The following is a 27966-nucleotide window of genomic DNA, read 5'->3' on the forward strand; positions in this document are numbered from 1 at the left end:
GTAGCAGCATCTTAATTTAAAAATAATTCAATTTGACCGGCAACCTAACCCACCGTGCGGCACTGCAAAACTGTCACAGCTTTTGACAGCACCCTCCCTATCTCACTCAAGCACACTTGCGCAAGGGAGATCGGGTCACCCAGAAAAGCTCGCTCTTCAGTCAAAGCTGTCAAAAGGCGCAGAGAAGGCAAAAAAAAGTGCGTACAGTGCGAAAGCAGGAAACACTTTTCGTGTTCGTCCTAAAACGTTCACTGCTAGCGTAGATTGGTGTTGTGTGTGCAAAGAAAACAATCCCTATCGCACCTAGGCAGGAGATAACAAAACCAACAGTTGTACACCAGTATTTAAGGCATCGCTCGTCGCGTGTTTCGTGCTGCATCTCGCGGGACCCGTTTTTGCATTACCATTCTTGATGCACACACTCACCGTTCGTTCGGCAAAGGAAGACGACGATACACAAATACGGGAACAGCGGGGCGGGCTGCAGCAGTAGCCAGAAAATCATAATACCAACCACACCAAGAAACCCACCGAGCTCGGATCGATTTCGATTGCGCACTTGTTCGTCACGTCCCACGGCAGAACCACAGTCTTCAGCACAGAAAAATGACCGACATTGCGAAGGTAATTTTTGGCCGTGCATTCCTGGCGTCGCTTTTCACGCCATCGTTTTGTGCAGTTCGAAGGAAGATTTCGGGCAAAAAGCTTTGGGTATGCTTGAGATCCTGCGATAACACAGAACAGGTGGTGTGGTAGGCGCTGTGGAATCGAAAGAATCGATTCTTGGTATGTGGTGTGACGGTGGAAAAAAAGATACAACAGCTGTACCCTGCACTGGGTAGGAATTTTATTAGACGAATCGCTCGTCCATCGGTGGTGCTCGCAACTCACACGCCCTTTTATGTGCGCTTATCAGTGTGTGTATACGCGGGAGTGGAGAAATGCGTTGGAGTGTGAATCGATGCTTCAAAAGGCTCTCGAGTATCGCCTGGCCTAACACGGCCCAATCCTACGCAAGTAGAATCTGAGATACGCAAGCTTATCGGGTGGAGTGAATTGAACACGTGCAAAAAAAAAATAGTAAATGAAACAAGTGACGAATTAGAATTAAGTGTTGACGGGAACAACATCGATAACGGGTTATCGGTTCGATTGCCACTAGATTGTGTGTGTGTGTAACATGTGTGTGTAATTCTATTGTCTTTCTTTACGGTCATCTACAGCTCGCAGGAGACCACATCCTGATATACGAGGGTTACTATAAACAGGTGAGTTGAAGGAAAAACAAACATCAAGGTTGCACTGATCGAACCCCTCCACCAATATCACATTCCATACATTCCTGCACCAAATCGGGAGATTCGCGTACGCTCGCCCGTTAGCGGAAACAACACAAAACGATAGAAGCAACGATACTGTGTTTAGCAAGGATTTTACATCCCTTCGTGCGAGATAGCAAACCATTTTTGCAGTGTCGATAGAACGAAGCATGGTTCTGAAGGTTCTGTAGTAAGAGAGTGTTTGACCTACCTTTTTTCCCTTCCGAAAACAGTGGCCTGCGCTGGAAAATCGATAAATGGATCAGTGCGTGCTAAATATACGCGCCTGCAGCAGTATTAGAGTTTGGTTTTAGCTTTTTAGAAAAAAAAAAATGATTTTTTCTTGATTTGGAAATTAGTTGAATGCTTACTTTTGCGTAGAATCTTGGTGCAGTAAATTGAAAAAAAAAAAATAATCAGAAGCGAAAAAAAATCCATCCCCTATTGCATAACATAAACAGCCATTCTCATGTTACATGTTTACATCCGCTCATAATTAAATTCCAAAGCACCTGCCTGCTTCGATGCTAACCGTTTTGTCCGTATCTCACCCGACAGCTGGATCCAAAGGAAACGAACGAAATCGGTGCACTCGCGGCGGCAAAATTCCTCAAAAAATCTGGCCTCAGCGATGTGGTGCTCAGCCGGATCTGGGACCTGTCCGATCCGACCGGCAAAGGGTTCCTCACGAAGGAAGGGTTTTTCGTTTCACTCAAGCTGATCGGTTTGGCACAGGAAGGTTCGGACATCAGCCTCAAAAACATCTACAACGTCCTCTCGAAACCTCCGCGGGTGGTAAGTGTTGGTCCACATCGCCTATGTTCCCATTAACAGAAGCTTTTTAATGTTTTTCTTTCGCATTCTTTCCCCCCTCCCGCACGAAATTAGGGCGATTTACCAAAGCCACCGGCGCAGGTTAAACTGCTGCCAGCGGAAAGTACAGACTGGTCAATGAAGCCGGAAAAGCGGCAACAGTACGAGCAGCTGTTCGATTCCCTCGGTCCCATGAATGGGTTGCTGCCGGGTGCAAAGGTGCGCGTCACGCTGCTCAACTCCAAGCTACCGATGGATACGCTCGGCCGTATCTGGGATCTGGCCGACCAGGACCGTGACGGTAGCCTCGACAAGCATGAGTTCTGTGTGGCGATGCATCTCGTGTACGAAGCGCTCGATAAGCGTGCCATCCCGGCCGTGTTGCCACCGCAGCTCCAGCGCAACTATAGCTCGCAAACACAGGCACAGAATGGCGGCGGGTTTGACGCGTTCGGTAATGGGGCTGCCGATGGTGGGGGCTTTGTGGCCAACTTCCCGACAGACATTGCACCGCCACCGGTCGTACCGCCGCTTCCGGCCGCACTCGCCCGTCCACCACCACCCGTCATCGGTGGTGGCGGCGGCGGCGCACCGATCATTCCGCCCGTACCGATGGTACCGCTGGTGGCGTCCTCAGCACCGATCGAGGTGACCAGCTGGGTTGTGTCACCGCTGGAGCGTTGCAAGTACGAGGAAATCTTCAACAAGAGTGACACCGACCGGGACGGGCTGGTTTCGGGGCTGGAGATTAAGGACGTGTTTCTGCAGTCGGGTGTGGCGCAGAATATGCTCGCCCACATTTGGGCGCTCTGTGACACGAACCAGTCGGGCAAGCTCAAGCTGGAAGAGTTCTGCCTAGCGATGTGGTTCGTTGACCGAGCCAAAAAGGGTATCGAACCGCCGCAGGCGCTGGCCCCGAACATGGTACCGCCCAGTTTGCGAAAGAATTCGATCATTCAAGCGCAGGTAAAATTAGTTGCCCTGTTTCTTTTATTGAATCCGTACTAATGGGAACAAAAAAAAAACTCGCCCTCAGGAACCGCCACAACCAACCTACAGCAATCCGGAGCTGGAAATGATATCCAAAGAAATAGACGAGCTCGCGAAGGAGCGTCGCCTGCTGGAGCAGGAAGTGGCCCAGAAGGAGGCCGATGTGCGAATTAAGAGCGGTGAACTGCGCAGCCTGCAGGTTAGCCTAGTGCCCCATTGACTGTCCTGTGCGTTATGCGCTAGTTTTATAACCATTGTCTTCCCTCCCCCCCAACAGAGCGAACTGGACACGCTAACGGCAACGCTGAAGCAGCTGGAAAACCAAAAAGGTGAAGCACAGAAGCGTTTGGATGATCTGAACAATCAGGTAAGCAACGATGAAGCATACCACAGACCCCCCCCCCTAACCAACCGGTGGCATGGACCCCCACCGCACACTCCTAACACAACGGGTCCCCTTGGCCTCCGGTCAGGTGGTGTATTTAGCTAAATTCTAACCTTTGAACAGTAGTGCAAGTTAATCCTTAACACAACTAACATGCCAAATCTGTACTGCATTTCCTAAGCGATCTAATTATCTCGCCTTTGGGATGCTGCACATCTCAGCCTGTTAAAGTTTGGCTGTGATTACTGCCAAAAGCGCATGTTTTCGGTGTTCCTATGGAGCTATTCAAATTTATCTTATCAGTCCCATGTGTACTCCGTGCCGTGTGTGTGTGTGCTTTCAATGATAATGGTCAGTGACAGCACACTGAACTGCTGCTGCTGGTGGTCTTTTTAGGCCTTAGTTAGCTTTATTGCTCAAAGAGCATTAAGCTAAATTTCGGTAAGCAATGTTTGTCTCGATTTGATTGTTCGATAAGAGCTTATTTTTGCTTTGGCTTTTACTAACGATTTTATGCCCAGCTTTATTAGTTCATAACCATTAAGGAGTTTTCTCTAAGATTACAGAATTAATCGCACCATTGATTCTCGTCCACATTTCATTGTGTGATAGCTCTTTCTTTTTTATTACGATTTAAGTTTAAGCTTGATGATGCATGACATTTAAATTCCTTTTTATTACCGTATTTTTACTGAGCTATCGTGATAATATAATTGTGCATTTTTTATATCAATGCAATGGATGATCATAATTTTGTTTGCTAATTTCAGTTTTATTGTTTTATTAAAATATTTAATTCTATTAATTTACTACTTAATAATTTCGATTTCCATATTAAACAATACGGATTTGAAATACAGTCCTATCGACACAACTATCGAACACCTGCTTTTTTTAAGAATAAAATAAAAACTGGAAGAGTTAGCAAAAACTGATGTTCTAGTAAGTTGTAAATAATTACAAAACACACATTTTGAAGGACAAAGTATAATTTTACACACACTAACAATTTATTCTGGCACCTGCGAAATTGCACACGAACTTGCATACGAACACCTACGGCAAATATGTTTCTACGCTATTGTAATGATTTTTAAAATCGTTCCTAAATACAAGTAGCTTTGAACAACCTTTTTTAACGTAAATATTTTTTTAAGTAGTTAAGTAAAAGGTTTTATCTCCCTGTCATACAGTTTTTACGGGAAAGCCACGATTTTTTCATTCCAATTTTTGTTATGTAATAAGTCATTTTCACCGGGGCTGTCCGGTGGCCGAGGCGACGGTCTTCACACGGGAGGGTCGGGGTTCAAATCCCTTCCAGATCGCCTCCCTGTCGTACGTAAGGCTGACTACTTTGCTACGGGTGAAATTAAGTCACATAAAGCCAGAAATGGCAGGCCGAGACCTCTCGAGGTTGTTGCAGTGCCAAGGAAGAAGAAGAAGAGACAAGGCATTTTTGATTACCCCCTTTAAATGATATATTATATGCGACACCCACAAGCAGTGATAGAAATTGATACGCAAAGCAAGAAAATGGCCAATATCGGACATACATTGCTTTGCATGGGTATAGAAAATCAAAAACCTAGTGTAAAAATAAGCCAGTCCGTTTTTTCAGAAAGGTACTCTGTTACAGTATTGGAAAAATGTAATAAAATTTGATCCCACTGCCTCAGCCGGCTAGGAACACTATATAACACACTCTAATTCTCTACAACTTACTGGAACTCTTCTAGTTTTTATTTTATTCTAAAAAAACAGGTGTTCGTATAGTTGTGTTAAGGACTGTATCCATCGTCGGAAACAATTTGCTCGTCAAAAAAAAAATGCATTGCATGGAAACCAATGAATAAATGTTAATCTCTCTTTGTTTGAATAACACAATGTCTGTCAATTAAATGAAGTTAAGTTAAGGTTCGGGATTTCTTCGTGCATGTAGATTATTTTAATATGAATGGTGTGGTAATTAACCTGTGCAAGTAGTAAAAGCTTGTTAAACTATCTAAAATACTTTATGGTAAAATTCATACCGTTGCTAACTAAAACAATTTACTAAACCTTTTCTAACCAACTCCAACTATTAGCGTGTATTTATTAGTTGATTTAAATGAAATTGATATTTATCTTTATACGCGTAACTTTTCTGCTCGTATCTTCTTTTGCGATTTGTTGGGTTTTTCATATATCTACCACTACTACTACTACTACTACTCGTGTGTGTGTATGGTTTGATTGCGTGCTTGTGCCGACACATCCTGAAAAATACAAACAAACAAAAAACATTCAAAAATTATCTCGAATGGTGTGCCACAACATTTGTCACTACTAGCAAGTAGGTGTAGATCAAGCCTTGCTAGAGGTAGCGTGCAGCATTGACGATGCTCGTCAACAGGTTCGTTTTATTTTATGATTTCCCCTCTCTTTTATCGTTTCATTTCCTTTTGTTTGTGTGTGTGGTTTTGTGTGGTTATCGTGTGATCGTGTGATCCTTTCATGCATCAGTTTTCCTTCTCCCTTTGATTGCATTTGTGTTTTTTCGGTAAAAGACTCGAGAAGGCCCCCCTCCGCTGACAAAATTTGTTAGGCACTGTAGGATTTACGCCTGATTGTATGCAATCCACAGTACACGTTGCGAAACAGCTTCAAAGTGTGCTTTCAGTGTGGTCAAAAATGGTTGAAGAAAGTCGTATGAAATATTCCTTATTATTCGATTAAATCCCACTCCCTCTATCCTAGCCATTTATATTGGCTTACAGGAGCTATGTAATAATTTTTGGGCACGCTAGGAGTGACCAATCAGGCTTACAACATACACGGTGTTCCCGGACTGTACACCGAACATTGGTTCGATGGATACTTGTTAACGGGCATAGATATTCAGAAAAGGAGGACAAATAAGTATAATAACATTTCAAATCACTTCTTACTATGTATATTATCATGCTCTTCTCCAAAGTTAGTTGAGAGGAGGTGTCGTAAAAAGCCCGTTTTGACACATGGAAAGAAGTAGAAGAACAGCACCAGTTTGACGTTTACTTGACCGCATCGAATCAACTGGTTATATGTGTTGTTTATTATTCTCGATGCAAGAACATTATTTTATGATTTGTTTTCTTCTATTTTGCTGCTCAATATCGTTCGGAAAGCTTAAATCAAGTGAAGAAATCAGGATACTGTAGTGTGCCAGTGCTATCTGAGGTGATTCTGTATTATATTTATTACTGTTTGAGGTGGTAACGATTCAGACCGTCACAGACGGTGCCGGTTTACATCCCCGAACTATTGGTTGATCCGAGATATAGAATCGTTCCACTTTATTGCCGATCTGCAAGCAAAAAATTGAATCCAGATACATGCTGGATATCTCGCACGCGGAATGGGTGCCGTGCTCCGTCTTGGTCACTATCCATTGGGATTGTGTGTGTCATATGTTCGATTAAACACATTACTGATTTATTTTCATCAAGAGCACAGCAGATCGAGCTTCATCAATGTGTGCTAGAGATCGCTTGACCAACAAAGAATGCTTGACCTGACGCAGACTGTCAGGTCAAAATTGTTTTCAAGATATCCGATCGAGAAATCGCTATTCCGACACCTTCTCTCAACTCACTTTGCTCTACTCGCTGTCCAGTAACAGTATAAAAGCCAGGCTACATGATGCGAGATACCAAAAAGATTTCGCTAAAAAGGGGGGATTTGCGAATTTTTTCCGTCAAAATCATCTCGGTTCATCTACCCGCGTTGTTTCGAGCACTTCATGCTATCTCTCTCTTCAACCGAAAACTACCATGACAACGCATGGAAAGTGACAGAGAGGGCTAGAGAGAAGCGAAATCTTTCCGAGATTGCTTCTCTCCCCCCCCCCCCCCCCACAACCCCCTTTTAAACGAAATATTTTTGACATCTCGCACCATGTAGCCTGGCTTTATTAACGAGCAATGCACTATGTTTATATCAAACAAATTATGACCATAAAAAATCCCACTGTGCAATAAAAATGACAGGCCACAGTGCTGCACACAAAAGATTCTATAGGGGGCCCTTCTCGAGTCTTTTACCATTTTTTTTCTTCTGTTTTTGTAAAAAAATCGTTAAATTCATTTTTATCATACGTTTCGTGCGTTTTGGCTATGGTTTCATTCTTAATTTTCATCTTTGTCCGTTGTGTGTCATTTTGTTTCATCCGTTTCTCTCTCTCTCGAGTCCGGTCAATGTGGCTCAATTATTATTGCAATTGGTTTCTATTTTATTTTACATCATTTTTATGTTGTACAATCTTTTTCGTATTTTTTGTTTGGCTTTTTATTTTTTTTTTAGTAAATTTACGTATGATTTCTTATATATTTCTTAAGATGAAAACTTCAAGGGTTTTGTAGCAATGTGTTGGTGTCTAGCTCTATTTCAATGTCTATCTATCCGTAAACAAGCATTTTATTAGTTTTATATAAATTATTCGTTTGGGTTTCTAACATCTCTCTCTTGTTGCTAATCGAATGAGATGTGTTCTGAGAATGGCTATGTATTTTACACAAACAATTACCATGCAAGAAGCATTTTTACCACCTTGACCGGACAGTTGTGAAACGCGTATCCTTCTTCCCATTCCCCACATGTTTCCTGACTCCCAGCGACTGAAACATCAACCCTTCTTCCATCCCTTAATATATGTGTTAGGTGTGCAACTGGATTCTAGCTTTAACTGACGGTGCATTTTACCTAGCAAGAATTTGGTCGCGCACCTAACATATATGTGAGATTGTGTTAAATGTTACCCGTCTGATATAGCGTCGTACAAATGCACCCTATACATTTGTTTTTCCTCTTCTTTATGTTTCCGTTCCGCCGGTTGGTCTGCAAATACACAGCTGATCAGAATTCGCGAACAGTGCCAGAAGCAGGAAGCAACGCTCAAGGAGCAGGAAGGTGAGCTGGACTCGCGTCGTTCCGAGCTGCAGAAGCTGAAGGACGAGGAGCAGTCGCTCGAGAAGGAGTACCATTCCAGCACCAAAGAGGTCGACCGGCTGACGTCCCAGCTGCAGGATACGCAGCTCGAGATCAGCCAGGTGAAGGCCATGGTTACTCAGATACAGGAGTACCAGCGGCAGATGACGGACGCACTGTCGATGTTCCGGTCGGCGATCGAATCGAACGATCCGATACTGGTGTCGGACTATTCGCTCAAGATAGAGCCCGAGTTCCGGGAGGCGAAGCAGGCGCTCGAGGAGAAGGAGGTCGAGAATGCGAACAAGCGCGATCCGTTCGGCGATAACCGGGCGAATGGGTTCGGTGCGGGCGAGCCGGAAACGGGCTTTGGGGATGATTTTAAGTCGAACGGTTTCGCCACCCAGTTTGATGTCGGTGCGAATGGCGGATTTCACAGTACGGCGGGTGGTGGATTCGGTGACGACGGGTTCGGTTCGTTCGGTGCGAAGACGAATGCTGGCGGTGCGGATCCGTTTGCGTCGGCCGGTGCCACCGATCCGTTCGGTGAGCGGAAAGGTAGTGCAGCTGAGGTGAGTGAGGTGATGGGAGGAAGGTTATAGCCAGTTAGTAACAAGTCTGCTTCTTATTTTTAGCCCGCCAAAGATGAGTTCGGATGCGATCCGTTTGCCATACTGCATGCACCGACCACTGCCGGTCAAGCGCTGACACCTAGTCCAAGCAGATCCGTAGCGCCACCGCGCCCTGAATCGCCCAGCCCAGCCCTGCCACCGAAGAAAGCGAAGCAGCCACCACCGCGCCCGGCACCACCACGACCAATGCAGGTAAGTTCCAAGGCCTCCCCGTTTTTGGGGCTCTCAGTTCACAGTAGCGAGTCCCTTCGGGGGGACTGACGTAGAGAGGAGGTGTTCAGTAGATGGGAAGTAATAGCAAAACAATACTAATACACACACAGCTGTAGCACCTTGTAACCGTTTGTTATCTGTACTTTTTTCTCTCTCTCTTTCTTTATCTCTGCTAACCTTCCCGTAATCTTCTAACTGACGTAAAAAAAACTCTCTCTACCGATCTGCCCCTCGTTAATATGCTCTTCCTGTCTGGTGGTAGGGCCCTACGCCTACCAAACCCGCACCACCGGCGTCGGATGCATTCGGTGATAGTAGCGGCGGTGGCAGCTTTGCCAACTTTGCCGACTTCGACAATAAGGTAGTTATCAACAATCAGATTATCTATCGTTTTGGCACGAACCCTAGGTGGACATGACACCGAAGCATCCGGAACCCCTTTTTTGTGTTTCCTCCATCCATCAGAATCCATTTTTCGTTTCACTCGTTTTGTTGTTTCTTATTAGTAGCAGATTTTAGGCACTGTTGCACGATATGTACTACCTTACTGTCCTGGCGGTTACTATTTACTTACATACCTTCCTAGCACGTTTGTTTGTTTGTGTATAGTTAGTACAAAATATACTTTTCATATCAGTATTTACCTACCATTTTTTCCCCATCTTGTCACCATTCTCCACCAGCTAACTACTAACGATATAGTTTATAATCACTGCAGGACAATATTTTATTAACAAACATGCATGCTTACTTCTTACAGCTTAAGCTAGCGCTTAGTAATATAGTCTAACACACGTAATAAATTCATTGCAGTTACCTACTTTGGTCGTTGTGTTTCTTTCTTTAGTTTAATATTAATTTTTAGCCATAAGTTTTGGTAGGTGTGCTATTGATAATTTATATTTTATTATTAATTGTAAGTTGTTAATATGTTTGTACACGGGTACTGCTTCAGTTTACTTACGCTACGTTTTATTCCCTGTAATTTAGCAACCCTCCACGCATGTAAAAGCGATTACTTCTGCAACATATCGAGATTGTTTTGTTTTCCCCTATATTAAATGTACCTTTGCTTCGTTAAATTCCACACCACATTCTCGACACCCGGCTCCGGGCCTGGGTGGCTGGCACCCGGTTACGATATCTAACAATGTTCTTCTTCTTCTTCTTTTGCACCTCTTCTTTGTCTTTTCATCGCGCATTTCAGTGAATATCATCCGATACTAATACTAGCTACTAGAGAGACTAACAATTTAACCAAAACAAAAGTAAAACAAAAAAAATTAACAAAACAAATCGAAAGTCAGAAGCAAAAAACACAGCGACCCATAGTAGTGTACCAAACCATCCTGCGGCGGCGTCCTGTATCGTCGTCTAACAACATACTCGAACCATTGTTGCACCAAACGGCGCTCTCTTCATACAATTGCACGCAACCATTTCACGGCAGGCATACGGCAGGCAACTAGTAAAGCCAGTTTTGAATTTAACCGAAACCGAGAGCTGCACTCTGTTGCAAGCAGCAGTTAAAGAAAACCTTCCCTCAGATGCTCTATATTTTACGTTTAAGCACTGTTCTGGTACAACCTAACCCCTGTACTGCATCGCGCACGCTGTACATAGAGAGATGTTAAGTATAACGAATCGCATCGAATCAAATCGCTCTGCCGCATCAGCACGAAACACACAAACACGTGTGTGTGTGAAACTACTTCACTCCAACAAGTATTAAAATATCATTCCCCCTCGCCCTTTGTTTGGGGAATGTTTAAAATAATCAGAATAGTACTGAACTGTATGAACCTTAATCGCAAGCGCTAAACTATCAAAATTATGTGTGTACGATGGTGTGGTGATATGTGTGCGCATATGCTATTCCGTATTGTTTTGTCTGTTCACTGTTAAAAACTTCAAATCAAAACCAAGACCACTTATGACACGTATCGATGATCCGTAGCGTAGCATGAACCGTATCGAAGAACGAAAAGGCATTAGATATTATACAAGCATTATATTTACCGCACCGGGGTGGGTATATTGGGATTAAATGTAAACGTTAAACGAATTCTCCTGCCATATTAGCGCTGGTGGGGTAGCTTTATTACGGATAGAAGACAGACCTTCTTTCTGGCACGAGGGGCTGCTTTCTGTGGTTGATTTCTATTGATTCGATTCCATTGTATGTGTGTGTGTAATTCACCACGCCAAGATTGAACATGACGATGACGCCTAGTAGTTATCTAATCGCATTCGTTTTTGTCACACACACACACACACGGTAGTATGACGAATGGGAGAGTTGTGGAAGGTCGGTTTAATCTGCCAAGTGAGATTCCGTTTACCACAGCGAGCCACAAAGAGCGGCGGAAAGGGGTTTAGGGAATTATGTTTCCATTATTATGTGTCTGTTTATTATAGTAGCAAGAGTTACCGGCGAATGCGATTTTGGATTTTTTTTTATTTGCAACTGCACACACAGCACTGGTTTTTTCTGTTTCAATGTTTTCCATTTGTTAAGAGTACGTCGTTAAATGGTAGCAATTCATGTGACAATTGTACCGTGAAACAGAGACCGTGCAAGCAAAGCATGTTCATATAGCTTCGAATCTTTCATCTAAGTATAATTCTTCTTGAGCTGCTCAACGAGAGATAGGCAATTGCGGTGCATAGAAAAGATGGCGGCCGAGGCGATAACGGCGCCGGTCTTCACACAAAAAAAATCAAAATTAAGTCACAGAAAGCCAGAAATGGCAGGCCGCGAGACCTCTCGAGGTTTTGTAGTGCCAAGGAAAAAGAAGAAGAAGAACAGACTACCGTTCACTTGATCCGCTGCATATGCTATTAGAAACATTTACTCCATTCGTACCCCAATTATTAGCACGCAAATCGTATTGTAGCATATCGTTCGTTTAAAACACATACGCACGCGTTCAGTGAGTTATTAAAGGTATTCGTCTGAATCGGGGATAAACGTAAAAGTCTATTGTTAATGTGTGCGATAATAAACTTCAAAGCATGGTGAAAACTAATTACTCTTATTAACATTAATTAGGCAATGGTAACATTATTTCTAACGTTCGTTAAACTATCAGAGCTTTAACTTAATTTGTTGCACGATGGTTGACAGAATTCCTTGTCATTTTTTTTTTTAATTAAAAGATTAAAAGCGTCTTTGGTGAAGAAGTACGTTAGCAAAAGCTTCTTATAACGATTGGATGCTTGGGCAGCTCCTAATAACCTATTTTTAGTCGATCCCACCTAATACATTTGAGGGGGGGTGACCCGGTAGCAGAGGCAACAGCGGTGCCGGTCTACATACAGCAGGCTCAATTCCCGGTCCGGGAGAAAAATTGATGAAATGAAAGATTGTTCAAAATTATTCTTATTTCATTACTTTTCAACTGGATACATCAGCAGCTCATAGTCGACAACATCCTACTGGTCCCATCAAATTTGACTTTAGCCGAAAATAGTAGCTTCTTTCAAAAATATTTCTTCTCACAAAGAAAAAACCCGCTACGAAACAAGTTAAAGTTCTTTTAGCTCTTCTGCAAAACATATTCGTTTGCTTACACTAGAACTACACTCTGTTCAGATCGCACCTAGACGCAATGCTCGTGTTGAAGCCGTTTTTTTTTTGCAAACGAACAGAGTATCTTAAAGCTCCTCATATCGCAAGTTACGCATAGCGGCGAAAATATATTCATGTTCTGTTTGCGCTGGTTTCTGGCAACATAACAATAATCGCGATGTACCAATGTTTAATGCAGTATTTGATGTAGTTGTATATCGTACGTGCACATACTATTCGCCATTTCACGCTCCAAAAGGCGTCGTTACAAAAGAGGGAAAACAAGCATCGAAAGAACAAATCATATTTTCATATATATAGTGTAGCAGATAAGCGTGTTCAACACACAAACACACACCCATACATACCCTCTTTAGACTCTAATTGCATAGCGATCTGACGAAATACAGATAATAACGCAAAACCCCGTACTAACTTGCATCCGTGTTGGGTATGTTGTAACGTTTTTATCATTTGAAACCCCCCCATCCTGTTCTATTTTTAGTGGTAAAATAATGCGTATGGTGATGATGGTGATGATGTTTGGCCGCGGACGTTCCACTAGTGTGCCGGATATAGTTGCTGTACAGCGGCGTGCCCAATCTGCAACACCTATCAGAACTACTTTACCCCCTTAACCTAACCCATACTTAAAGGAAGTTCCAAGTAATACGCACCCAATCAAAATGCTTACTAATACAGCTGATAACCGATTATGTTAAGCGCGCATATGACATACCGCCGCACTATCGATATCCAGCAGACCGACCACCTGGTGTCGTTCAAACAGCTGAATGGATTAGCTCTCCCAACAAAACTACTCCTTACACTCATTTTCTAACACTTTCACACTGTAAACTGGTTCCGGGCTTTTAAGCTATTTTATTTTCTCTTTTCTTCGTGCCATTAGTTCGTGCCAGCACTACTTCACTTGTCTGTTTTATCATCTTTTTTTCTGTTTTTTCTGCTTTCTTAACATAACAACCCATTCTTAAGATGTCCTGGTTTTCTTTTATGTTTCTGTACTATTATTCCACATTTATTAATTTGCTCACTTATTACACTTTTTGTTGTTGTTTTTTTCTTTCTTTTCTTTCTTTTTTCCATTTTGCTAAAAAACACACACACACACAAACACACGCCTCTGACACTGACACACCAATGTATGCAACAATCAAACCCTACCTACACTACTACTGTATATCTGTTGTTTTATGGGGGCGACAAACGGTGTGTGTGTGTGTGTGTGTGTCCACCTATGAGCAGAATCTCAAACCCGCAACCACCTCCCAGGCACAAGCGCCGTCGTCAGCCCTTGCCTCGAGCGGTGGTAACGCTTTCGGCAGCAATCGATCTCTTACCGGTGGTAACGTTTTCAACAACATGGCGACACCGACCGTTTCCGGTGGGCCGATGGTGACCGCCACGATCACCATCGAGGCGGCCACTACTCCACCCACAACGACCGCCCCGGCTGTTCCGGTTGTTGCATCACCCGTCTCGAACCTGTCCACGGCGCCGACACCAGTCGTTGACTTTGCGGACGATCCGTTCAAGGACTATCGGTACGAGGATCCGTTCAACATCGAGGACCCGTTCGCCGACACCGAGCCCACACCTTCGGATGGTTTGTATTGATTGAGCGCGTTTGTTATCGGTTTTGTGTGACTGTTTGATGATAAACTTTCATTTCCCTTCCTTTTCCCAGATCCTTTTGCATCAACAGCCAACAACAACAGCACAATTCTATCGAACAAATTCGATGCCAAATTTAGCAAAACGTCCACCAGCTCGTTGGACCAGTTGGACGATCTGTTCAAGGGTGTTCGCCTTTCGGGGGACGGTGCAAACGACACAACGAGCCTGAACAACCGGCTGAACAACAACCTTACTGCTACCACCACCACCACCGGAGCAGTTGGTGGAAAGACGAAACCATTCGCACTCGATCCGTTCGATGCATTTAATGATAATTTTTCCAAAAACACTAACCAAACCGAAGAAGACGCGCTGTTCGGTGCGTTCGGTAGCAAGGATGCCGGTAGCGAGGCAACCGACACCGGTGGTCTGATGGTGGATCCGTTCCGTGTAACGACGGTTCCATCCAACGCCGCCGCTCCATCGCTGATGATGAAATCGTTCGAGGATGAGTTTTCCAAGATGGATACGAGCAATGTGCTGAACAACAATAATCTTACCATCGGGTCCACCGGTGGCAATGAATTTGTCGCCAAGTTTGACGATGCGTTCAGTGCATTTAACACCACGACTGGTAGCGCGGGCAGTAGCGCCCGGTACGGTGGTGGTGGGTTTGCTGGTGCCACCCTACCACCACCGGCCAAGAGTTCGAAGGCGGCCGCAAACGGACCGTTGACCGGTAGCCTTAAGCGACCGGACGGTAGTGCCGATCCGCCCAAGGTGGTTGAACGGTTTAATGCCGACTACTCGAAGGGTGAAACGTTTGATGCCGATATGGAGGCGGTCCTGCAGCGATCACTGGTCGAGAAATGATCCGTACCCCCCCCCCCCTGGTACCGATTTGTCGCTCTGCCTTTTTTGTATTACCAAACAGTTTTATCGCTCTGACCACGGGGTAATCGCGATTCCAATTATCATAATAATCGAACTGTATAAACATAAGAAGATGCTAGAGAGAGAGAGACAGCCTCTATATATGTACAATCATACATCACTACTGGCTCCCACAAACGTTCGGTACAAACGTGTGTGTGTGCAACGCAAGCAATGTGCAAAGATACATCTCTCACAAACGAACGTATAAAGTATGCATGAGAAGAGGGTAAAAAAACAATGCAAAAATTAGCGAAACGGCGCAACAAACGAAACAATTCCATTCGAAATCCTGTGTAACAAGCGAAAGAGATTAGCTTTAATTTTTCGTACTTTTTGCCCCTTTCCTTTCCTTGCAAAACCTGTTAAACTCCTGGCTCGGTTCTGCCGACTTCCTAGAAGAGAGCCGAGCTAGCTGGTAAAACTGTTAAAAGAGGAGCTATTTTCCTAAATATGAAATGCTTCGGCGAGAGAGAGAGAGAAAGCTAAAACCAGCCGAAAGGGAGAAATGAATTTAAATACTGTAAATATTGTGAAACACGTTATTAAGCAACGAAGTTGAATTTATGTGTTGAATGGTGGATGTTAAAGTAAAGTTAGAAAGAATGAAGATTTCATGACCCTTTACGACAGAGAGAGGGAGAGAGAGCGAGAGAGCACATCATATTATTTACAGGAAGGATTTTTTTTTTCCGTACAAGTTAACCTTTTTGTGGAAAGTGCTTTAAATGTTTTACGTTTACACGTGTACGAAATGCCGCCCGACACAAAATCAAGATATTACAAATGCAAATAAGTAGAAAGATGTGTTGTTAGTCACCAGTGTTAGATCTCTTCTATTTGCTAACAGAAAAGAACCCATAAAGGAAATTGTGTACCAATCGCAACTATGGATCGTCTTTGGGCAGGTAGATGTTGTTGAGATGAATATATGATTCCTCCTGTCCTGAAACCCCGGCAAAGCCCAACTAAGCAAGACGCTACACACATACGTTATGCTCCATCGAACGAATATACTCTGTAGAGTGTAAGCTTTCCGACTTTATTCCCACAGAAAAATGCAATGCAAGCGGAACTGTGGTAGACTAACGCGGGTTGAGAGAGATTCTATAGCTCCTACACCGATTCCACCTCAACTGCATGCACAATAAAGAAACCGTGGAAAACGAAAACCGCCCCCCCTCCCGCCCCATAAATCGACCTAGATCTTGATCCTGGAGCTTAATTTTTCGCGCAACCGCTCCAACCCAACACGGTTGTGCTCTTGGTAGTAGGGCAGTGATTGCATCTCCACGAACCACTCGTAAACGCGCGGCCATCGATCGGCTTTCACCGGCACAAGTAGATCGAGCGTGCTGAGCGTACTGACTATAGCGAAATCGGCCACCGAAAGACGATCCAGTGCGGTGTAGCGAGATTGCTTCAGGAAGTGTTCCAATGCGTCGATCGTCTCCTCGATCGGTTTTAGATGGCCTGAGGGATCGGTTATTTCACCGCTGAATATTTTACGCTGCAATGTGAAGATTACTTTAGGAAAAAAACGCCTTCAAATACCGGGTGGAATGTCACTTAAAGACCTACCATAAGCTCGGCATCACGCTGGAACAGATGACCGTTGTTGAAGCACAGCATGTTGAACACCTTCGCTCGCGTTAGGGTGTCGCGTATGGCAAATGCAGCAGCACCATCCTCCGATGCAAAGGTATCGCACAGGTACATCAAAATGGCGTGACTATCGATGAGCGTCAAATCACCGTGACGCAGCACCGGGATCGTATGCAGTGGATTAATCTGGGAAGAAATTAAGTTGGCTCCGACACTCGCTGAAGGAATTGAAAAGCAAATACGCACCTTTATAAAGTCAGCACTCAGATGGCCAGCAGCGAACAGATTGATGTACTCAAACTTTATCCGATCCCTTACACCCAGTGCTGCAATGGTCAGTAGGACGCCACGCACCGGTGGACTAACCTCATCGTAGTACAGAACCATACTCGGGGAAGCCATCCTCGACACTGATTGATTTAATTGAAGTGAGATTCAGAGAAATTGATGAAGTGGACTGAAACGAGCGAATGGTGGTTTTGCTGTGGGTAAGAGCAAATCTGGTTGTAACCTGAACCTCTGAACGATGGATTTCAACACGGTTCAGTGGTTCTTAATCGTTGTGTGGTTTGTGGAAAGAATCAACAGCTCAAGATTGATTAGTGATGGGAGGTGTAACTCCGGGCTAGACGTGTTGAAAAAAGTGAGCATGTAGTAATTTAGTAATTTAGTAGTAATCCAGTATAAATAATTGTTTAACCATGACTATCGGAAGTAGGTCAAACTGTTCAGTAAGTGACGGACGAAGTTTGAAGTGCACTTCAGAACAATTTAAAGTCTCAGAACTCTCATACGCCCCTGAGACATGGACTCTGGCACGGTCGAATCGTCGATGAAAACCTCCAAGCCGAGTTTTAGACAAAGAAGTTCACAAGAATGTTTGGAGCTACAATAATGAGCTCTGTCAGCTGTACAATGTCCAGGAAACTAAACTCGTAAGGCTCCGGAGGACTGGTCATGTCATGATAATGGCACCGGACAACCGAAGTCGCAAAAACCTTCTAAAGGGACATAAATATTGAGAAGGAGTCGTCGAAGAATTCGGAATAAAGAACGGCGCACGTCCGAAGACAGTTTCAACAACTTCTAAGGCAGAACACAACCAATCGGGTAAGTAAGAAAAATACTTCAATAATATTGGTGATGGGAAATCTTCTTCAAATTCTTCGTCTTCCTTGGCACTACAACCTCGAGAGGTCACCGGCCTGCCATTTCTGGCCTTCTGTGACTTGGTTTTCATCCATAGCAAAGTAGTCAAAGTCCTGCGTACAGGGACCAGATGGGATTTGAACCTAGGTCCTGCCGTGTGATGACTGCTACCGGACCGCCCCAAATCCCAAATTCTTCAAATTAATCTCTGCTATCCCATACCGCCTCAACTTTTTCGCAAAGATTCTGATCTATCTATATTAGAGAGGTTTTGCCTTCTTCCAAGAGAAACTTCAGAATACCAGCAATTACCAAGCTCTCCGAAGTAAAATCAATATTACTACGATTAGTTGCTCATTAGTGTAGATAATCTACCAGCGAACAATATGCGCTCCGTCTGAGATTAAATCTCAACTGGAGACCGTCTCCACAAAACCATCGACTATTAATAATTCATGCCCCAAATTGTCCATATGTTCTGCTATCGTTGAGCTATTTTACTACCTACTAATGACAGTCCTCACACCGGCGGGGGACACATTTCGGACAAGTAGGTGTGGCCCTTTTTTATCGATCGATCCCTTCCCCCATCATCACCATCGTGGAGGGGGCATAAGCTTCGATTAAGATTACGTCAAACGGTCTTAAACGTAGCCTCACGCGAAGCGTATCGAACGAAAAAAACGACCAAAAACCTTCCACAAAAAAACAAGGTCAAAGTCCATAACAAAAGGGAAAATCGTTGGGGGGGGGGGGGGGATTCGTCTTCACTTGCTGGGCAGCCGTCAGTTTCGTACGAGATGTCTAGCAAGCCGGTCCTATACACGCACACCATTAGTCCCGCCGGCCGTGCGGCCGAACTCGCCGTCAAGGCGTTGAACCTGGACGTTGAGATTAGGTAGGTGCCATCGCTGATTTCGTAACATGGCGGCCGTACTCCAACTGACCCGCTCTGCCCCCCCCCCCCCCCCCCCCCCTTCTAGGGAGATGAACGTCTTCAAGGGTCAGCATATGACCGACGAGTTCAAGAAGCTAAACCCGGTCCAAACGATCCCCACGCTCGACGATAACGGGTTTCTGGTGTGGGACAGTCACGCCATCATGATTTATCTTGCCCGCCGTTACGGTGCCGGCACGGATCTCTACACGGACGACTTCGAGCAGCAGGCGCGCATTAATGCGGCCCTGTTCTTCGAAAGTTCCATCCTGTTCGCCCGGTTGCGCTTCTGCACGGACAATCTGACGGTGCTGGGCAAGAGTGCTATCCCGGAGGAGAACCTGCAGCGTGCGTTGGAAGGTTTGCAGCGGCTGGAAAGTCTGCTGCAGTCGGATTACGTTGCCGGCGATCACCTGACGATCGCGGACTTGAGCTGTGTCAGCAGCGTAACGACGCTGCACCTTATGCTGAAGCCGTCCGCGGAAGACTTTCCGAAAACATTCGCTTGGATCGAACGGCTGGCCCAGCTACCGTACTACGGGGAGGTGATGGGCCGTGGCCTAAAGGCGGCCGGCGAGCTGATGCAAATGCTCGGCGAGAAGAACAGTGCGAAGTAAGATCCAAGTGAGGTGTGTTGTTGAGTGGTGTGCAGCTTACGATTATTGTTGGAGACGGTCTCCCTCTAGACACTACTCTACCGGTGAAGCGGAAATCGAGCACAGAACTGAACCCCAAAAACCCCAAACTCTGCTGCCTACGGATTCATTAAGCTACTCCCGTGTGAATGTATTTGTGGCAAACCGGGCGATAAGAGCAGCACACACCGTGGGTTCAGTATTATGCTGTGTACATCTGGCGTCCATTTAAATTACCCTTTTTTGCTTTACAAAGTTTATCTGAGCCTAGATGTTTATTTCGCTGTTTGTTTTGCTATCCACAATGTGCTTACAATAAACAACAAGCTACACCACCGATCGCGCGTCTCTGTGTGTGTGTTGGTGACATTGAAAACCGGGTGGAACCTGCACGAAAGATCGTAAACAAACCTGTTCGCTTGACTGCTTCTGCGTGTTGTGTTGTATTCATGCACTATGAGAAAGTACTCCAAATCTCCTGGCCAAAACGTTGATCCCGTTCACACCCATTTTATTTAGCTGTGATCGCATTTTTAAGTCTGAGCGATTCACATATTTCGGCAAATTCGACGGCTCCTTCCTGGTTGAGCTGCTCGTACGCTGGCAAGGTGCGGCTTAGCCGTTCAATCCAACCCACCAGTGCCGGATACTTGCTACGATCCATCGGGAAAAACTCTTCCATCGTCGCTATCGTGGCGATACAACTTACATCGGCCAGCGTTAGCGTATTGCCCACCATGTAATCGTCAACCAGCGCATCGTTCAGCAGCTCGTAGCCCTTCTGCATGTACTCGATCTTGTGCTGCGGTACTTCCGATGATCCTTCGTACAGGATCGGTTCCTGAAAATTATTCCGGAACGGAATTAGAACTTGGAGCAGCTGCTCGGACTGTTCGCATCTACTTACGAAATAGAATCGCAACCGCGAGAACAGCACACCCGAGTCAAAGTGAAGACCGGCGTTTACTTTTGCCCGCGTGACGGCATCCTCCGGATAGAGGCTGTGATCGGGAGGTCCGTACTTAAGCACCAGATAGATGATGATTGCGTGACTGTCGCGCACGATCACACCGTCGTCATCGATCACCGGGATCGTATGCTGTGGGTTCATCTTCAGAAACTCATCCTTCCGATGATCGCCTGCCAGCAGATTGATCGGCACGATGTCGAGCTGCAGTCCTAGCAGCTTTGCCGTCAGCTCAACCGCACGTCCCGGTGGGCTGAGTTTCGCCGTGTAGAGCTTAATGTTCGGCATGCTGACGTGATGGTGCGTATGGAACTGACCGCGGTCCGACAGGTTCTAATCAACCATATTTCCATAATGCTGGACCTAACGTCAAGTGGTTCAAACAACACAGCTGTCTTTGGGCCTTTGGGCTTTGAGCGTAGTGGTGAGATAGGGAGCGTCCACTAAACAGTGTACAAACAAAAATGTGCCAGTCACTCGAAAGCCGGTTTTATTCCAGATAGAAAACAGATTCACTAGAGAGCGCCAATTTCATAGATTCAATTTTTTATCAGCTTCTGTTCGAAGTGATCGCCACTTCACTTGGCTTTGGCACGATTTTCCTCCAGCTTGGCGAGATACAGCTTTGCCAGCTCTTCGGCCCCTTCCTGGTTCGTAGCCTTGTAGTACGGCAGCTTGGCGAGACGTTCCAGCCAGGCGGCCAGCTTCGGATACTTGGTCGCATCGATCGGGAAGATGGCATGCATCGAAGCAACGCTGGCCACGCAGCTCAGATCGGCCAGCGTCATCTGACTGCCCACCAGATAATCATCCACCAGGGTGTCGTTCAGCAGCTGGTACGCACGGTACAGGTTGTCGATCTTCTCCTGAGGTGTCTCGGTAGAGCCGAAGTACAGAATAGGTTCCTGTGGGGGGCAAGGAAGCTCAGAATTTTACACTAGCCTGCAAATTCAAAAATGCAGGTCCCAAATTTTTACCAAATAGAACCGCAACCGGGCGAACAGTACGCCCGAATCGAAGTGCAACGCCGCATTGACCTTGGACCGGGTCACCACATCGGCCGGGTAGAGACTCTCGTCGGAACCGTACTTGGTCACCAGATACACAATGATTGCGTGGCTATCCCGCACGATCGTACCGTCGTCGTCGATTACCGGGATCGTATGCTGAGGGTTCAGCTTCCGAAACTCCTCCTTCAGATGATCGCCCGCGATCAGATTGATGGGCACGATATCAAACTGCAGCCCCAGTGCCTTACCCGTCAACTCTACCGCCCGACCCGGTGGGCTAAGTTTGGCCGTGTACAGCTTAATTTTCCTTGGCATCGTTGCAGTTCCACTCGCTTGCAAGGTCCGGACAGGAATGCTCGCACGCTCATCTCGCTAACTGTCGGCCCTATACGGCCCCATCCATATGGGGCGATTCTGCGCCGTTAAGGGATGCACTAACACACACACGGAAACACCGACGCTTTGCATGGTAAACATTTGCAAAAAAAAATGCGCTTGATTAGATAATAGGACGCGCTGCTGCATGGGGTGGGCGAGCAAATCGAAACAATCATGCATGCATGCCGGCAAGCGAACAAATGTTTTATTATCTACTGTTGTTGCTACTTCTGTCCTGTGCGCTTGATAACTACTGTAATCTTTGCCTTTTTCTTCTGTTTTTTTTTTGTTTCTTTTTTGGTTTTGTCAACTTTAACGATTTGTTTGTCTTTCTTTCGCGTTTCTTTACATGCACCTTGATTCCGACTTGTATCAAATTTTCATTTTTAATAGCCACTTACTTCTTGTTTTATTGTCTAGCTATCAGTATATGATAAGATTTAACTGTTTCTGTTATACTCTTGATGTACTGGTGTTTTCGGTCATAAAAATCGCTTTTGAGTTAAAAACTTCACCATTTTCTTCCTTCTTGGCAAATATGAACTTCCCTCAATCGGTTCCTTCTTCTTCTGGCACTACAACCTCGAGAGGTCTTGTGGCCTACCATTTCTGACTTTCTGTGACTTAATTTTACCCGTAGCAAAGTAGTCAGCCATACACGTACGGGGAGACGGTCAGGATGGGACTTGAACCCCGGGGTCCAGTCATGTGAAGAACGGCGCCGTTATCGCCTCGGTCACCGGACCGCCCCATCGGTTCCACCACTACCATTATTCTTGTTTGTTGGCTTAACTACCTCGGCAAGGTCATGCCTGCCAATTTCTGGCTTACTACACTTGTTGATACCGCATAGTTGGACAGTCAGTCCTCACTATGGGGGGAACGGCTTAGATGCGATTTGAACCTCGGTCCTGCCGTGTTAAGACTGACACCAGATAGATCATGATCGCACGACTCTCGGTGATGATCGTACCTTCATCATCCAGCACCAGGTTCGCATGTTGAGGGTTAAACTGTAACGATCGCCCAATAGAAAATACCACCATAATGGACATCGACAACGACCTATACCTGCAGGAACTCCGGCTTCATATGACCACCTGCAAACAGGTCTGGTTCCTGTTAACTCTACAGCGTGTCACAGTGGGTTCAAGCGTGTACAGAACTAACTTAGACATTTTTAAGCAATCGTTGCGTTGGAAAGACACGCCAAAGCTGACCAGCTCCAACACTGTTAGATTCCTTCAACTGCCCTGTGATGGCCTGACGGTCGCTAATGATGGTCCCAATTTCTGTCCCGCAGCAAGTACAACTCAGTTCGCATCCAGTACCAAGTACGAAACACACAAGTACAAATGTGAAGAAAGCCAACTGATGAGTAATCGAGAAGATAACTTCAATAGGAAGCTGCTTCAAGTTACGTTTGTGCTTCTTTATTTCAAGACTTCCATGCTAAGCTTTAGCATTCTCTTCCTTTTTGGCCAGTACAAACTTGGCCAGATCGGTACCACCGCCACCGTTAGCCTCCTCGTAGTATGGCAGCTGCTTCAGACGATCGATCCACCCGTAGATCCGGGGATGTTCCGCTTTGTCCAGCGCAACCACGCCCATAATGCTAGAGATCGTGGAGATGCAGCTAAAGTCGGCAATCGTCATGGCCGGTCCGGCTACAAAATCGTCCAGCAGCGTGTCCTCCAGCAAGCGGTACGATTTCTGCACATACTCAACGCGATCCTCCGGCAAGTCCGTTTTTCCGTAGAACAGAATACGTTCCTGGTTTGTTGGGTTTGGTGGGATAAGAAATAATTTTACTCACGCCGTGATGCAACTGATGATCAGTCAACTTACAAAGATGAATCGCATCCGGGCAAACAGTACACCGGATTCGAAGTGCAGCGCAGCGTTCACACGAGCCTGCTTGACTGGGTCCTTCGGGTAGAGGGAGTCATCCTTGCCGTACTTCGTCACCAGATAGATCATGATCGCATGGCTCTCGGTAATGATCGTACCATCATCATCCAGCACCGGGATCGTATGTTGGGGGTTAAGCTGTAACGATCTTTTACTATAATTTAACCCCCCCCACTAATACACCACAGCGACGCTTACCTTCAAGAACTCCGGCTGCAAATGGTCACCGGCCAGCAGATTGATGTTCTTCTGCTCCAGCTCCAATCCCAACGCCTTAGCCGTCAGTTCCACAGCCCGGCACGGTGGGCTCAAGTGCAGCGTGTACAGAACTAGCTTAGGCATGTTTGGGACAACCGTTGCGATGCAGAGACACACCCGAACTGATCCGAACATCGTTCAAGCCGGACCAACCATGTTCGGATGCATGATTGTGGTCGTTGGAGATACGAGATAGAGCGCATGATTTCACTTGCTCGTGCGTGTGTGCGTGTTGGTTGGTCTTTTATTGTGATGCTACAACGCATTCCGGTTGGGTGAGCGGTGGGCGATGGGCGATGATGCAGCATATTAAGCAGCCAAAATTCCGGTTTTCATTCACTACTGCTACAAGCCGGACTAATACACACACTCTCTCTCTGCATTGTTATAGCTTCGCATTATCGGCCAACTGCTTCAGCACAAACTGTCCCAGCGCGGTAGCGCCGGCCCCGTTAGCTTCCTCGTAGAACGGCAACTGCTTCTTCATCCGTTCCATCCAAGCGATGGTCCGCGGGAACTCCGATTTATCCAGCGGAATAAAACCCACCGTAGAGGCGACCGTCGAAATGCAGCTAAAGTCGGCGATGGTCATCCCACGACCGGCAACAAACTCATCGCACAAAGAATCCTCCAGCAGACGATACGCTTTCCGGACGTACTCGATGCGATCGTCAGGGATCTCCGGTTTGCGTGCGAAGAACACGAGTTCCTGTGGTAAGTTGGAGCGTAAAACTTTGCGCCACAAAATCTTGCACGAACCTGTGGCCACCTACCGTAATGAAACGAAGTCGCGCAAACAGTACACCGGACTCGAAATGGAGTGCCTCGTGGACGCGCGCTTGCTGGACGATATCGGACGGATAGAGCGCATCCGTCTTGCCGTACTTTCGCACCAGATAAATCATGATGGCGTGACTTTCGCCGATGATTGTCCCATCATCGTCCAGCACCGGAATCGTATGCTTCGGGTTGAGCTGGAATGGCAAGTGTCTTAATGCGAAGAAAGCACCGGGCAGGACGAGGATACCTTCAAGAATTCCGGCTTCAGATTATCTCCAGCCAGCAGATCTACGGTTCTACGCTCCAAGTCCAATCCAAGTGCCTTGGCCGTTAGTTCCACTGCTCGACACGGTGGGCTAAGACCGACGGTGTACAGCACTGGTTTAGGCATCGTTCCCTCACGGCTGCTCAACTCCTACGCTCCAAAGTCGGCAATGAACTGAATTCAGACCCAGTGGGGAAACATCTGGAACACCTGTGCGTACCTGTGCAAAAACTGATTAATGTTTAAAATCATTAAATGTACACAGAGCGGACCTGCCCGACTGTGGTTGTGCTTGCCACCGTGATAAGGGAAGACGAAGCCGCCTGTCTGTCAACTCATGCTATCTCTAATGCTTTGCGGGTGTGCGCGTTCATCAAGCTGTGTCATCATGCCCCTTCCGTTCTGTCCCCATCTTGTCCTGCCTTGGGGCTTGTGTACACAAATCACGGGAAATAACGAGCAACACAACTAGATGTTGGCGTTGCTGTGTTTGAGCAATGACAATTCTCGGAAGCTAAAATTCAACCCTCGCTAGGGGGGAGTAGTGCATAATTTACGTGTATTGCTGGTAGGTGCTCAGTCGACGGCGGTCCGATTGATTTTATTATAAGCTAATATTCTGAGTAATTGCATCAACACATAGTGGCTTTACGATAAGAGCATATCCGTAGAGCAACATCTCCACGCTAACAGCTGTTCCAGATAACAGATAGGATCCCATCACCTTATCTCACATCGTACTTGGAAGATATAATCCAGCTGCTGAAGATCTTTGGAGCACCCTGTTGGCACCCTCGGCGCAAATCCTTCCGTTAGTCAATGTTGGATCATCGCCTTTCACACACGCCGGCGTACGGGAAACGATGGAAAAGTTGGTGCTGTACACGAACAAAAAGAGCCCACCGTGCCGTGCGGTGAAGCTGACCGCCCGTGCCCTTGGCATCCAGCTGACCGAGAAGGAGATGACACTGCTGCGAGGTGACAAGCTGATGGAAGAGTTCCTTAAGGTATGATTGAGCTGGTTCGTCGAAAGAGCGATGCGGTTGGTGAAGCCTACGCCTCTCTTGCAATTTCGTTCGCCAGGTGAATCCGCAGCAAACGATACCGGCGCTGGATGATGGAGGAGTCGTTATCACCGCCAGTCACGCCATCATGATTTATCTCGTGTGTAAGTTCGGCAGCGACGACAGTCTCTACCCAAGCGAGCTGGTCCGGAGGGCGCGCGTCCACACGGCCCTCCATCTCGAGGCGGGCGTTATCTTTTCACGGTTAAGTTTTTTGTTTGTGAGTAGCCAGCAAACAGCATCCATCGGGGCCGCATTCTACACGGTTCACTCTCTCCTCACACAGGAACCGGTAATTTATTCGGGCAAATCGTACTTCCACTCCGATCGTGTTGAGCACATCCGGAAAGCGTATCGCCTGCTGGAGGATTTCCTCGTGAACGAGTACATGGTCGGGGATAGCCTAACGATAGCCGATTTTAGCTGCATCTCTAGCATCGCGACCCTGGTCGGTGTGGTTCCACTGGACGAAGCCAAGTTCCCCAAAATTGCTGCCTGGATCAAGCGTATGGAGGAGCTACCGTACTACGAGGAGGCGAACGGCACGGGAGCGCTCGAGCTGGCCGAGTTCGTGCTGGGAAAGAAGGAAGCCAACGCGCAACAGTTTATGTGACCGGCGGCAAGAATCTCCAATAAATCTCTTTCACTTTAAGATGCTCATATTGGAAGCTTTTATTCAGTTATGTGTCAATATAAATGCGTATCGTCGGAGACTCTCCCATTTTGTGGCCCCATGCTTAGACTTTGCCGAGTTTCTGATTGTACAGCAGCAGCGCCTCGTTAGCACGTTCGGTGTTGATCTCTTTGTAGTGTGGCATCGTTTGCTCCAGCCGCTTCAGGTACGCCACCACCGTCGGGTACTTGGTGGCATCGGCCGGGAACAGTGCATTGAGCGTGCTCAGTGACGTACTGACGGAGATGTCCGCCAGCGTGATCGTGCTGCCGACGAGATAATCCGTACCGCCGGTTTTCAGCGTGGCCTCCAGCAGCTCGTACGCCTTCAGTACCGAATCGATCTTCTCCTGCGGCACCTCCGTCTGTCCCCAGTAAAACACCGGCTCCAGAATCCACCGCAGTCGAGCGAACAGGACGCCCGATTCGAAGTGCAGCAGTGCGTTAATGTTTGCCTGCTTGACCAAATCCTTCGTCGGGTAGAGGGCGTCATCTTTCGCGTACTTCGACACCAGGTAGATAATGATGGCGTGGCTGTCGTACAGCGGGACACCATTATCGTTGACGGTTGGTACCGTGTGCATTGGATTCATCTGGAATGCGAGACAGTGTGATAGATGTGACGTGCCCACTTTCCATCACCCCCCCTCACGATCTTACCTTAAGGAACTCGGGCGTCATCTGCTCCTTTTTGGTCAGATCGATGTACTGCACGTCCAGCTCCAGCCCGATCATCTTCGCCGTCAGCTCTACGGCTCTGCCGGCCGGCGTACGGCGAGTACTGTACAACACAATCGGTGCCATGACGCAGGTTGTTTTCTACAGAGTGGTTGGCCGGGTTCTCCCTTACAATACGAACGTTCGGCAAAGACTGTCCACCGCGATGGGGGGGAAAGT

General features: G+C 46.4%; 8 protein-coding genes across 15 annotated transcripts; 3 read left to right on the plus strand and 5 right to left on the minus strand.

The window, feature by feature from the left end:
• Positions 1-133: 133 nt before the first annotated feature.
• LOC118512548 (epidermal growth factor receptor substrate 15-like 1) lies at positions 134-16604 on the plus strand. 7 transcript variants are annotated; one of them, XM_036057128.1, is made up of 12 exons: positions 134-624; positions 1224-1268; positions 1878-2114; positions 2208-3098; positions 3169-3321; positions 3400-3489; positions 5837-5899; positions 8376-9023; positions 9087-9275; positions 9559-9657; positions 14134-14494; positions 14576-16604. In XM_036057128.1, the coding sequence occupies exons 1-12, from the start codon at positions 607-609 to the stop codon at positions 15376-15378; spliced, it is 3597 nt and encodes a 1198-aa protein (XP_035913021.1). In that variant the 5' UTR covers positions 134-606; the 3' UTR covers positions 15379-16604. The 7 variants fall into 7 exon arrangements, 6 of the variants coding, with proteins under 6 accessions (XP_035913021.1, XP_035913023.1, XP_035913022.1 ...); XM_036057130.1 differs by lacking the exon at positions 9559-9657 and having other exon boundaries at positions 135-624; XM_036057129.1 differs by lacking the exon at positions 5837-5899 and having other exon boundaries at positions 135-624.
• LOC118512551 (glutathione S-transferase E14-like) lies at positions 16140-19891 on the minus strand. Its single transcript, XM_036057137.1, has 4 exons — positions 19787-19891; positions 17290-17500; positions 17020-17229; positions 16140-16948 (listed from the first exon to the last, which is right to left on the minus strand). The coding sequence occupies exons 2-4, from the start codon at positions 17443-17445 to the stop codon at positions 16640-16642; spliced, it is 675 nt and encodes a 224-aa protein (XP_035913030.1). The 5' UTR covers positions 17446-17500; positions 19787-19891; the 3' UTR covers positions 16140-16639.
• Positions 18936-20103, plus strand: LOC118512554 (glutathione S-transferase 1-like). The gene is made up of 2 exons (XM_036057140.1): positions 18936-19090; positions 19176-20103. The coding sequence occupies exons 1-2, from the start codon at positions 18993-18995 to the stop codon at positions 19744-19746; spliced, it is 669 nt and encodes a 222-aa protein (XP_035913033.1). The 5' UTR covers positions 18936-18992; the 3' UTR covers positions 19747-20103.
• LOC118512550 (glutathione S-transferase 1-like) lies at positions 20004-22114 on the minus strand. Of its 2 annotated transcripts, XM_036057136.1 has the most exons (3): positions 21709-22114; positions 20672-21636; positions 20248-20605 (listed from the first exon to the last, which is right to left on the minus strand). In XM_036057136.1, exons 1-2 carry the CDS (start codon positions 22054-22056, stop codon positions 21310-21312), a joined length of 675 nt encoding a protein of 224 aa, XP_035913029.1. In that variant the 5' UTR covers positions 22057-22114; the 3' UTR covers positions 20248-20605; positions 20672-21309. The 2 variants fall into 2 exon arrangements, with proteins under 2 accessions (XP_035913028.1, XP_035913029.1); XM_036057135.1 differs by lacking the exon at positions 21709-22114 and having other exon boundaries at positions 20004-20605; positions 20672-21086.
• Positions 22115-23491: 1377 nt separating this feature from the next.
• On the minus strand, positions 23492-25516 carry LOC118512555 (glutathione S-transferase 1-like). Its single transcript, XM_036057141.1, has 5 exons — positions 25316-25516; positions 25062-25262; positions 24229-24997; positions 23968-24168; positions 23492-23892 (listed from the first exon to the last, which is right to left on the minus strand). The coding sequence occupies exons 3-5, from the start codon at positions 24421-24423 to the stop codon at positions 23572-23574; spliced, it is 717 nt and encodes a 238-aa protein (XP_035913034.1). The 5' UTR covers positions 24424-24997; positions 25062-25262; positions 25316-25516; the 3' UTR covers positions 23492-23571.
• Positions 24674-25459, minus strand: LOC118510034 (glutathione S-transferase 1-like). The gene is made up of 3 exons (XM_036051422.1): positions 25316-25459; positions 25062-25262; positions 24674-24997 (listed from the first exon to the last, which is right to left on the minus strand). The coding sequence occupies exons 1-3, from the start codon at positions 25457-25459 to the stop codon at positions 24674-24676; spliced, it is 669 nt and encodes a 222-aa protein (XP_035907315.1).
• A 362-nt stretch (positions 25517-25878) lies between the features above and the next one.
• LOC118512553 (glutathione S-transferase 1-like) lies at positions 25879-27059 on the plus strand. Its single transcript, XM_036057139.1, has 3 exons — positions 25879-26340; positions 26417-26617; positions 26684-27059. The coding sequence occupies exons 1-3, from the start codon at positions 26197-26199 to the stop codon at positions 27008-27010; spliced, it is 672 nt and encodes a 223-aa protein (XP_035913032.1). The 5' UTR covers positions 25879-26196; the 3' UTR covers positions 27011-27059.
• LOC118512552 (glutathione S-transferase 1-like) lies at positions 26684-27955 on the minus strand. Its single transcript, XM_036057138.1, has 2 exons — positions 27730-27955; positions 26684-27662 (listed from the first exon to the last, which is right to left on the minus strand). The coding sequence occupies exons 1-2, from the start codon at positions 27871-27873 to the stop codon at positions 27135-27137; spliced, it is 672 nt and encodes a 223-aa protein (XP_035913031.1). The 5' UTR covers positions 27874-27955; the 3' UTR covers positions 26684-27134.
• Between the last annotated feature and the right edge of the window lie 11 nt (positions 27956-27966).

Source organism: Anopheles stephensi, chromosome 3, assembly GCF_013141755.1.
Source record: "Anopheles stephensi strain Indian chromosome 3, UCI_ANSTEP_V1.0, whole genome shotgun sequence".
NCBI classification, from domain to species: domain Eukaryota; kingdom Metazoa; phylum Arthropoda; class Insecta; order Diptera; family Culicidae; genus Anopheles; species Anopheles stephensi.